This window comes from Equus przewalskii, chromosome 32, assembly GCF_037783145.1.
Source record: "Equus przewalskii isolate Varuska chromosome 32, EquPr2, whole genome shotgun sequence".
In the NCBI taxonomy this organism is placed as follows: Eukaryota; Metazoa; Chordata; class Mammalia; order Perissodactyla; family Equidae; genus Equus; species Equus przewalskii.
This window is the reverse complement of record NC_091862.1, coordinates 9,527,159-9,537,245: the sequence shown is the minus strand read 5'-3', so window position 1 is coordinate 9,537,245 and position 10,087 is coordinate 9,527,159. Positions and strand designations below refer to the sequence as shown.

Genomic DNA, 10,087 nt, shown 5'->3' with positions numbered 1-10,087 from the left:
GTTAATGAATTAGTGCTAAAACCTAACTGCACAGTGGAGGATGAGCAGAAGTTATGGGAATATTTGCAAAGCCTGACAGGAGAGCTTGACTAGCGGACAAAAAGTTGCTTCAGAATGTAAAGGGAGGGAGGAAATAAAATATACCATAAAAATAAAGAGCAAGGCAGAGTGGGTGACATTAGAGCGTAGCTAAAACATGGGAATTCTGAGAATGTCTAAACGTGAGTGATCGTTAGACTCACCTGGGGAACTTAGAAAAAATACAGCTTTCTGGGACCCATATTCTATAATTTAGATTCAATAGTGTAAGTTGAGCTCCCAAAACGTATAATTTGTAAAAGGTTCCAGCATCGCATACAAGATCAGTCTTGCACGGAAACCTGACCTGGCTTTAGGTGGAAACGCACCGACATCACCCAGAACAACTGTTTCTGCACTTACTATCAGAAAAATTCACAAGAGGAGACGACACTATCTTTGGCTAAGTAGTCCCACGGAGGATGTGTTGATTTGTGAGTTTTTCTTTTGCACTCTAGTGATGAGCTTTGTAGAGGATGAGAAACTGCCTTGCCCGGAATTTCTTTCTTTCTTTCTTTTTGTGTGTGTATGTGGGAAGAGACATCTCATTCGGGCACATTCCTTTATCTTGAAAAAATAATATTTATTATGGTATAACCATAATGGGCTCTGTTTTAAATGTTTTTGCATTAGGCCAAGTGTAACCCTAAAAGGAAGGGGTGGGGGGGGGGGCAGGGGGCGGTTGGAGAAGCATCCAGGGAGCTGTCCGTGGTGCTGAACGAAGGAGCCGCCTCCAAGCCTTGGACCTTCCCAGCAAGAAGGGGCTCTCGGGTCCGTCCTGCATTTTCCTTTCTGCTGTCACCTCCAGTTTCTTCTCTTCCCCAGGACGAGCAGGATCGAGAGTGGCCCTTTATACTTTTTCCTGGGCAGCAGATGACCTTCTGTTGGACTCCCCCGCTCGTCTCCCTCTCCCTGGGCGGCCGCAGATGCGCCCGGCCCCTTCCCCCACTTAGGCCCCTTCGGCGGGGCGGGGCCAGGACCCCATCCCCCTTCTCGCGCCCTCCCCGGGCCAGCTTCCCGCATCCCCGCGTCGACGCGGCGGCGCCCTGAGCGCGCCCGCCGGCCCCACCTCCCTCCGCGCCCCCTCCCCAGCTCCCAGCCACCTGCTCCTCCTCCTCTCGGTCCCGCCCAGCGCGCCGGCAGCCCCCGATCGGGAGCCGGGAGGAGAGAGCGGGCGAAGGCAGCAGCACAAAGGGCGGAGCGGCGGAGCAGGGGACGCGGGCCCGGCTCCGGAGGGCGGCGGCGTCTGGCGCGGGCGGGCGGGCGCGGGCATGGACGCCGAGTACCCTGCCTTCGAGCCCCCGCTCTGCAGCGAGCTCAAGCACCTGTGCAAGCGGCTCCAGGAGGCGTACCGGGACCTGAAGGAGGACCTCACGCCTTTCAAAGATGACCGCTACTACAGGTAGGGCGGAGCGGGCCGCGCGGAGCGGGGCGCATATCCGGCCTTCAGCCGCCCCCCCGTCCCGGACCCCCGCTGCGTTCCCCGGCGTGGCGGGCTCCCGCTCCTCGGCCGCCCCCTGTTCCTGGCGGGCGCGGAGGCTGGGGAGGGATGGGAAGCGCGGAGAGGGTTGCAGATCCCCGGGTTCTGGCTGCGGCGCTCGCATCCTGGGGGTCAAGGGCAGATCGGGGAGCCGGGGTGAAGAGCTGTTTTCCATTGCCTAGAAACCTGAGCCGCGATTCTCAAATCCCGAGAAAGGGACCCATGGGCACGGTCCCTGCTTCGCTCCTCCCTCTTTCCCTTCTTTTGCTGTCATTCTCCCCGCCCTCCTCCTCCGCAAGCCTACCGCCACCGCGGTCTTGACTCAGGCCTCTCTGAGTCCTGGTTTGGGGAGACAATCAGTTCCCCCCAAGCGCCTGCTAGGAGGGTTCTCCTTGGCCTCTCCTCTGAGTTACTCAGGCCCCTGGGCTTTGGTGGAAATCTTTGAGGCTGGGGTGCTGCTGAGGGTTAAGGCAGGTGGCCTCAGGGCTGAGCGTGGCACCTTGGTGAAGATGCTGTGGGAAGCCATGTATCAGCACTCCCAAGGAGCTGTTGGTTTTGGCTTGTCTCTGTTCATCTCTGTCGCCCTCTCCTGTAGCCAAGGTGAGAGCAGTGGGGACCTCTGGGCACCTGCCACTTCCTCCCTGTGCTTTGCGGTTCTGAGAGGGAATTATGTCCGTTGCCCATGGCTGGACCTAGCTGATGTGTTGTGGTTTAAAGAAAGGACCCTGTCAGCAGCCAGAGACTGGAGCTGGATTGATTTTATTACCAACCAGCTCTGTGAGCCTGAGAAAGTTACCTGCTAACTCTGCACTTCACGCTCTCTCATCTGTAAAATGGGAAGCTTGGGCCAGAAGGTTTCTGAAAGTCGAGAACTCTCATAACCATTTACCCACTTCTAGGCTTAAGGATGGCAGGTGTATTGCGCGGCTATCTTTGAAGGGGTGGTAGTCATTTTTGTACAGCCCGCCCTGTGCTACGGGTCATATATGCATGGTCAGAAGAACATGTATCACATTTATCATCAAATCTTTTCAAAAGTCCAATGGCTTCTCAGGGGCTAATTAGCAGTATATTGCTGAACAATGTATTGGTCACAATTACTGAGTGGAAAAGCCCATTTAAAAAAAAAGTAATCCCAAGATGACATGATGTTGCTTTTGGAATAGCCTCACAATCTATTTAATGCAGCCCCCGGAAGACCTGACAGTATAGTAAAAAACAACCCACAGATAGTTTCAAATCATTATTTTTGGTATATATTCCAATCTCTTTTGCCACTAATTTCCCCCCTCACTCTCGTTGGTTTTTTTTTTCCCCTCCATATTTTGTTTTCTTGGGAATGTTTCTTTGGCAAAGCAGCTAGTGAATAGGGAAATGGTCTTAATTCAGGCAGCAGAGAAGAGAGCAACGTCGCTGTTCTCTTAACCGCATCTGAGTAGCCACATCACTGGTTAATCCACAATTGGATTATCCTTTATTCACTCACCCATTTATTCAGCTTAATAGTTAACTGAGCATCTCCTATGTTGCTGCTGTTCTAGATGTTGAGGATACAGTGGTGAGCAAGACAGACAGGACCCCTGCTGTCATGGGGCTTGTAGGTAATAAATAAGTGGTTGCATAGTGCAATGGGTATTAGGATGATAATAAACTGACACGATAAAGAGTGGGGGGTGCTATTTCAGAGAAGGCGGTCAGGCAAGGCTCTTTGAGAAGGTGACATTTGACTGTGAACTGAAGAATGTGTTGCTCACTAGACAATGAGCTGGGGAGGAAAGTTCCGGAAGAGGAAGGTCAAGTGCAAAGTCCCAGAGGCTGTAAAGACATGGTGTGTTCAAGGAACAGACAGAAGACCAGCATGTTTGGAGCAAAGTGGTCAGAAAGATAGAGAAGGCCCAGTCATATAGGGCCTTGAAGGCCAGACTGAGGAATATGGATTTCATTAGAATTCCAACGTGAAGCCACTGGAGGGTTTTAAGTGGGGAAAGTAACATGAGCCCTTTGACGGCCTGTCCTACAGCAAGCATTTGAGTCTTTGCTGCAGGTGTAACTTCATCTGTTGAGCTGGATCCTGAAGACAAATTCACCACGGTTGGAAGGGGACAGTAATGAATTCTGTCCCCCTGCCACGAGAACAAGTTGACTGCAGAATGCTTTACAGTATTGTGTGTTGGCAGAGCAGTTAGGCTGAATCACAAAGACTATTTTAGAGTGAGGAGGTTTTAGGTCACTGAACTATCTTCCACTGTTCCATTGAATTTTCATATCAATGGGTTGTACCTTTACAAAACTAGGTGAAATACTCTTGGGTTTCGAAGTTGGGAAGCTGATAGTTACAGCTCCTGCATCTGCCTAGCTGGGAGATAAACTTGCTACTATAATTTGTGCTCCCACTCTTCTCACCATCTTCATTTCCTCATTAACGATTTCTGACTAAAAGGCACCAATCCTTTTTTCCATGGAGGACTGGGGACTCGCCTCTTGTTGCCGACAGTTTCCTCATAACAGGCCCAGCAAGGAGACAGCTGCTAATGCTCCATTTTCAAAAGATGGTTGGCCCTTCCGTTAGCTGGCATGGCTATTTGCATATTAGCCACGTAATTTGGCATCAATGAAAAACAGCAGCTATGTGATCAAAGGACTCAGTCATTTTCACAAAATGAGAGATGGCAGTTGTACTGCATAGTAGGAAAGGGGGAGCCAGCATGAGGTAAATGGAAAGCAGTAGGCTGGGCATTTGAAATCCTAGGTTCTTGTCCCAATGCTACCCTTTGCTAGCTGCCTTGCCTTGGGGAAATCATCAAATTTCACTGGTGATCAGTTTCCACATCAGAAAAATGAGGCAAGGATGTTGTGAGGCTCACATGCTTTATGAAGATAACGCTAAAGATGCTTTCCGATACAGATGCAGAAAAACCAAAGCAACCAGCCTAAACAGTAAGGTAATGGATTGAGTTGTTGATCCAGCAGCTTAATGATGTCATCAAGTTCTTTCTTTGTAACTGAGTAGCAACTAGCTGCTAATAATCATTTGGGCTGTTGCTTCTCATTCACATTCATGGGGAGAACTGGCTGGCTTTCTATAGCTCTGTCTAAAAGAGAAGGAATAACTTGAATTCCACAGCAAAACTCCTTGAATCTTCTCTATACCCCCACCAAAATGGAAACCATGAAGAAGACAGATGTGTGTTGGCAAGGACATGGAACTTTCATCCACTGCAGGTGGGAGGGTAAATTGGTGCAAACATTGTGAAAAGCTGTTTGGCAGTATCTACTAAAGTTGAACATACACATTCCATTTGGCCCAGCAATTCCTCTTCAGTATAAACCCTACAGAAATGTAGACATTGGTCCAGCAAAAGACAGGGACTAATGTGTTCATAGCAGTACAACTTGCAATACTCCTAAACTGGAAACCAGCCAAATACTCATCAACAGTAGAATGGATAAATTTGGCTTATTCCATAACAGAATATTACACAGCAATAAAACTAAACAACTACACACAACAATAAAATGAGTCTCACACACACACATAATGTGAACAAAAGAAGCCAGACACAAGGAGGCCATCCTTTTTGATTCCACTTATATACAAAAATATAAAATTGACAAGATGACTCTACACTGTTAGAAGTCAGGAGAGTGGTTCCCCTTGAGGGGACAGTGACTGGAAGGGGGCAGAAGAGGGTTTTCTGGGTATTGGTAATATTTTGCTTCTTGATTTGGGCTCTGGTTACACAGGTATATTCAGTTTGTAAACATTTATCAAGCTGTGCTCATGATGTGTACACTTCTCTGAGGATGTATTATGCTTCAATAGAAAGCTGAAAAGAAAACCAACTCCTGTGTCTCATTGATGAGACCCGGGCCCTTGCCCTTGTTTGAGCACAGACAGTCAAGAGGATGGAATTAGACTTGGGCAGCTCAGAGAGCCCCAGGAGCTGAGGGTGGAGCCAATTTCCCCTAAGCCATAGGTCTTCAAGGGAGGAGGGGTAAACAGCTGAACCAAATTGGGGTTCTGTTAGGAAGAAGATGTGGAGAATGGATGCCTGGTGGGCAATTAACTATGTCCGTGGCATAAATGGTAAAGAGCTAAAGAAATGTGAAGGACAACAGAAATGTTCTTTCAAAGCTCAGTTCTTGGAGAATTTGTGGTTGGCCATTTTGCTGATCCATCCTTTGTTTCTCGTGTTATTACTTTACCTCTGTAAAATATAGAAGCAATCAAGTTGGACTTGAGTTTTCTTGGCCAGTGAAGTGATGTCCAGGGGTGTCCTCATCCAAGAGCCTTCTGGAAGCAACATTTCAGAGCCTCAGTGAATTCATAGAGCCCTGGGGCTGGCCCTCAGTCTTGCTGGCTTACTTTAGCCAGCACATTGAGAGAAGAACCTTTGAGTGAAGTGAAGTCTTCACATTTACCAAGCTCTGGACTAATGGAGAGAGTCAGAATACCATTTTAGTTAATTGGCTGATGCAGACCCATGAGAACACAGATAATGGTGGGCCTGGCAGCAGAGCCAGGGGAATTAGGTTCTCAATGCTGGCCACACATCAGAATTACCTGGGGGAGCTTTTAAAAATACAGATGCCCAGGCCCCACCCTCAAGGATTCTGATTTAATTGGCCTGGGCTGATTCTCAGCCAGGATGGAGCACCCGTGAGGGGTGAGCAGAATGTTTCAGAGCATCATGCTGAGAGAGCCTGCTGCATCCATCTCCTCAATGGGATGGATATGCCATGGGCACAGAAGTATTGGAAGTCATTAGTCAAGGCTCCCTCCCCGCTACGCAAAGCTGAATGGCCACTGCAGTGGTCACCTTGGCTAGTTTTCCCTTTTCTACCCTTCTAGGCTGATTAACCTCCCTTTTGGGATTAATACATCTGTCATGTTATGGTCAGGTTTAAAGGTCTGAGAACCATTTTTTCTATTTAAGGCAAACGTGCATATCTCTACCATGACCCATCTGTACTAATTTTAATGTTACTGTGTCAAAGGGCTAATGTTTCTCTTTGTTTGCAAGTTATTAGAGACAACGTACTGTAACTACGGTTGTGTGTCACTTAACGATGGGGACACGTTCTGAGAAATGCGTTGTTAGGCGGTTTTGTCTTTGTGCCAACATCGTAGAGTATACTTACACAAACCTGGATGGTACAGCCTACTACACACCTAGGCTGTATGGTTCGCATCTTGTGGGACCACCATCGTATATGCGCTCCATCGTTGATCGAACCATCATTATGGGGCGCATGACTGTATTGAGTACTAACATCTCTGTCTGTCTTTTGTTTCCTTTTTGGTGGGAGGAAACAATGCGTGTCCCTGATGAGACTGTGATTTTAGAACCAGCTTCTCTATCTCTTATCATTTCAAAGTTGGAAAAATAATTTTATTAAGCTTAAATGCTTGAGAATGTAGACTTAGGTACAAATCTGGCTCAGTAGGGGAGGCTGGTTTTCTACTGGGGGCAAGATAAAGGCTCCGGATGGGCCATGGACCAAGGGCCTGAGCAAACACATGTGTGAGGGTGATGGTGGATGCCAGGACAGGTCAGTTAACCCCAGATGGATCCACGTCTTCATACAATCTCCCAGAGCAGCCCCTCCGCCTCCTGACTCCTCAGTGCTCGCCTCTCCCATCCTCTGGGATCTTCCTCCATCAATTATCCCCCCTCGTTCTCATGTCTCAGTCTTTCCCTCGATTCAGACTTCTTCCCTTCTGCTTACAACTCTTTGTCCAAACTTCCCTCAGCCCAGCCTCCTTTGGGAGCGACCACATCATCTTCAACATATGTTGGTCTGGCTTCTTCCCCCACCACGTTGTCATTAAATGAGTTAAAGATGGTCCCTGCATAGGAGCTTCCGTATTGCCTACTTCTTATTAGCTCAAAGCCCACTGGCGCCAAACTCAAATTACTACACATCCAATTGCTTTAAATATAGCCCAACTAATTTTAGCCCGCTTTGCATACCCATGAAACTGCATCCAACACCTGCTAGCCATAGGTAAGACCAGCCCTGTGGCTATAAAGGACCCCAAACTGCTGCTGCTTTTGGGAGCTCTCTGTCCCAGAGACTCCCCACCTGCCTGCTGAGCCACATCGCCTGGACATGTAAGCCCCCTCTCCGGTTCGAGTTCCCTTGCCCACTTCCCCTTCTGGGTGGTGGCCCTGAACATGTCTCTGGAGGGTCTCCTGCTCTAGGCAACTCCCACCCCCCTGTATGCAAAAGCTTCTTGTGCAACACTGCCACCTCATGGTCCTGTCTTTTCTTTGCTCAGCCTCACAGCCCTCAAACTTGCCACACATGTCCTGGAGCCGCTCTTGCCCAGGTCACTGGCCACCTCTCAGCATCAAATCCAGTGGCCCCTTTCAGGCCCCTGCACTGAGTGATCCTGAAGGATTAGGCCCTGGAGCTGGGACTCTCTCCTGGAGCTCTTTGGCGCTCCTGGGGCTCCAGTGATGCTCTTCTCTCCGGTTCTCCTCCCACTTCCTCGTCCTCTACATGGTTTCAAAGCCTCTTAGGCAGAGTCTCTTCCTGTTTATTGTTTGAACTTAATTGGACCCTACATTTTCCCAAAGTCACAGTGCAGTGATGGACACCAGTACACATCCCTGGCAACAGTCCTTGGGAACACTGTTATTCAGTGCTTCAAACCACCTGCTGTGGGGGTTACACCTACTACGAATCACCCCTTATTTCCTCCATGCAGTATTGTGGTGTGAATTGAGAAAAGTTGTATCGTGTGAACCAGACACCGGCAGCTCTCATCGCCTGTCTGGCAGCCTTCCAGGTCCAAAGGAGACGGGGAGCATAGGTTCCCAGAGGCCGGAGGTCGAGTTGGATCTTTGTCACCCCTGAAACCCCCAGTTAGGGCATCAGGACCTGCCCCTTGTCTTTGCACAACTTGTGAGAATTCCTGTTCTTTTGTCCTTGGGATTGTGTCTTGATGTCAGCTCAGATGGAAGGACATTTGGGGGTGTTTCTCCATCAGCTATATGATCCACAAAATAGAATACTCCTGGGATTCAAAATTGAAGTCCCAGGCCAAATCTTTTAACCTCTGTTGTATTGGTCACTGTGAGGGGAAGACAGTGTGGCACCTGCTCTCGGCATCTCACCGCGAGTCAGAGGAAGATCCGAAGCTTGGGGAGGCTTCTGACATCCTTATCTGGCCCTGGAAGGACATGGATGTTCTGTTTCTCTGGAGTGAGGCCCCGGGTGGGAATGGAGGTGTGCGTCATTTCCAAAAGACCGAGTCGCCTTCCTCTGCCTCTGCCTGTGAGCCGTCACTGGTGGGGTCTGAGTGTGCCTTCCGGTTTTCAGTGTTTCAATTTTTGTAGTTAAGGCTTGAGCTTTGTTTCTCTTTCCTTGGCCCTGGGCTGCCACAGGCATGTTCCAGAGGACGGCATGGTGACTTACAGAGGGTCTAAAGCAGGGGTTCTAGGGAGATTTCTTGACACAGGGCAAAGACCACATATTGAGTTATGAATGGCACTAAAGATGGGATCCATGGTTTATACAACATGAAGACTCATCTCTGCATTCTTTAGGTATGAGACTTATTTTGGGGGGATCATGGGATCTGAGAATACGCAAGGTAGAGGGTGTTTTCAATGTCTGTACTTTACAAGGAACCCCTATTGAGAATATATGAAGAAACATATATTCACCACCACCACCACATGGCAAAATATCCAAGAATGGGCAAAACATCAGAAGAGAAAGTTTACAGATTAGGAAACCCAAAAGGCATATGAGGAGATGCTCCAGGAAACAGGGAAATGCTAATGAAAGCGTTAAAACTAAGAGACGAGATTGACAGTTCAGTAAACACTGCATTGGATGCTCTGCTTTTAAGCTTCACCAGGATTCTGGCTGATACCTGATGCAGGAAGGCCCAGGGCCGTGTCCCAGAGTGGGAATCGGTGACCCAGTGGCACCAACCTCCGTCTCTCCTCGGCCAGCCTTGGGTGATGCCCTCCCACCATCACATCAGCGCCATTTTGTTCCTCTCACTCTGGTGCTCTGCACCCTGATTATGGATTTCCAAACACACCGGGTACCTTTTCAGCTGTAGAGCTAAGACCCCCTTTTTTAAGTGTTGGACAAATGATTCCTTTCTAGAGTCCAGCTTTCCACCAGGTGCTTTGAGTACAATCCCAAGAGGCCTGGGAGAGGGCCAGTTTGCTGGGTGGCATGAGGTCTCACCCCTGTGTTGTGTACTTGTATGCACCATGTCACTTTCTTAGCTGGGACTTCTCTGCTCAACAGCTGTCTACTCTGTCCCCGTCACTGAGGCATGATGAAGGCATAATTAGGCCAGGCTTGAAACAAACCTCCCCAGGGGAGTGGTAGCCTTCTTGGACCCACAACACCCACCAGACCCATTTCACGGTGCTTTGTTTCATTCATCATTTGTTGTTTCCAGGTGGCACAACTCTGTGCTTGCAGGACGTCCAAAATACCTTGAACTGGCTGCTGGCATCTGTATTGCATCTGGAATTCAAACAACAAAGGTGCTAT

The 10,087-nt window shown here is 48.9% G+C and overlaps 1 protein-coding gene across 1 annotated transcript in view; it reads left to right on the top strand.

Annotated features, from left to right (window-relative positions):
* The first annotated feature begins 1,160 nt into the window (after positions 1–1,160).
* Positions 1,161–10,087, top strand: part of TMEM181 (transmembrane protein 181) — a 73,208-nt gene continuing 64,281 nt past the window's right edge. Inside the window, exon 1 of the mRNA XM_070602858.1 lies at positions 1,161–1,480. Within this exon, the coding sequence (XP_070458959.1) occupies positions 1,350–1,480 (131 nt within the window). The 5' untranslated portion in view covers positions 1,161–1,349. The remainder of the gene's footprint in view (positions 1,481–10,087) is intronic.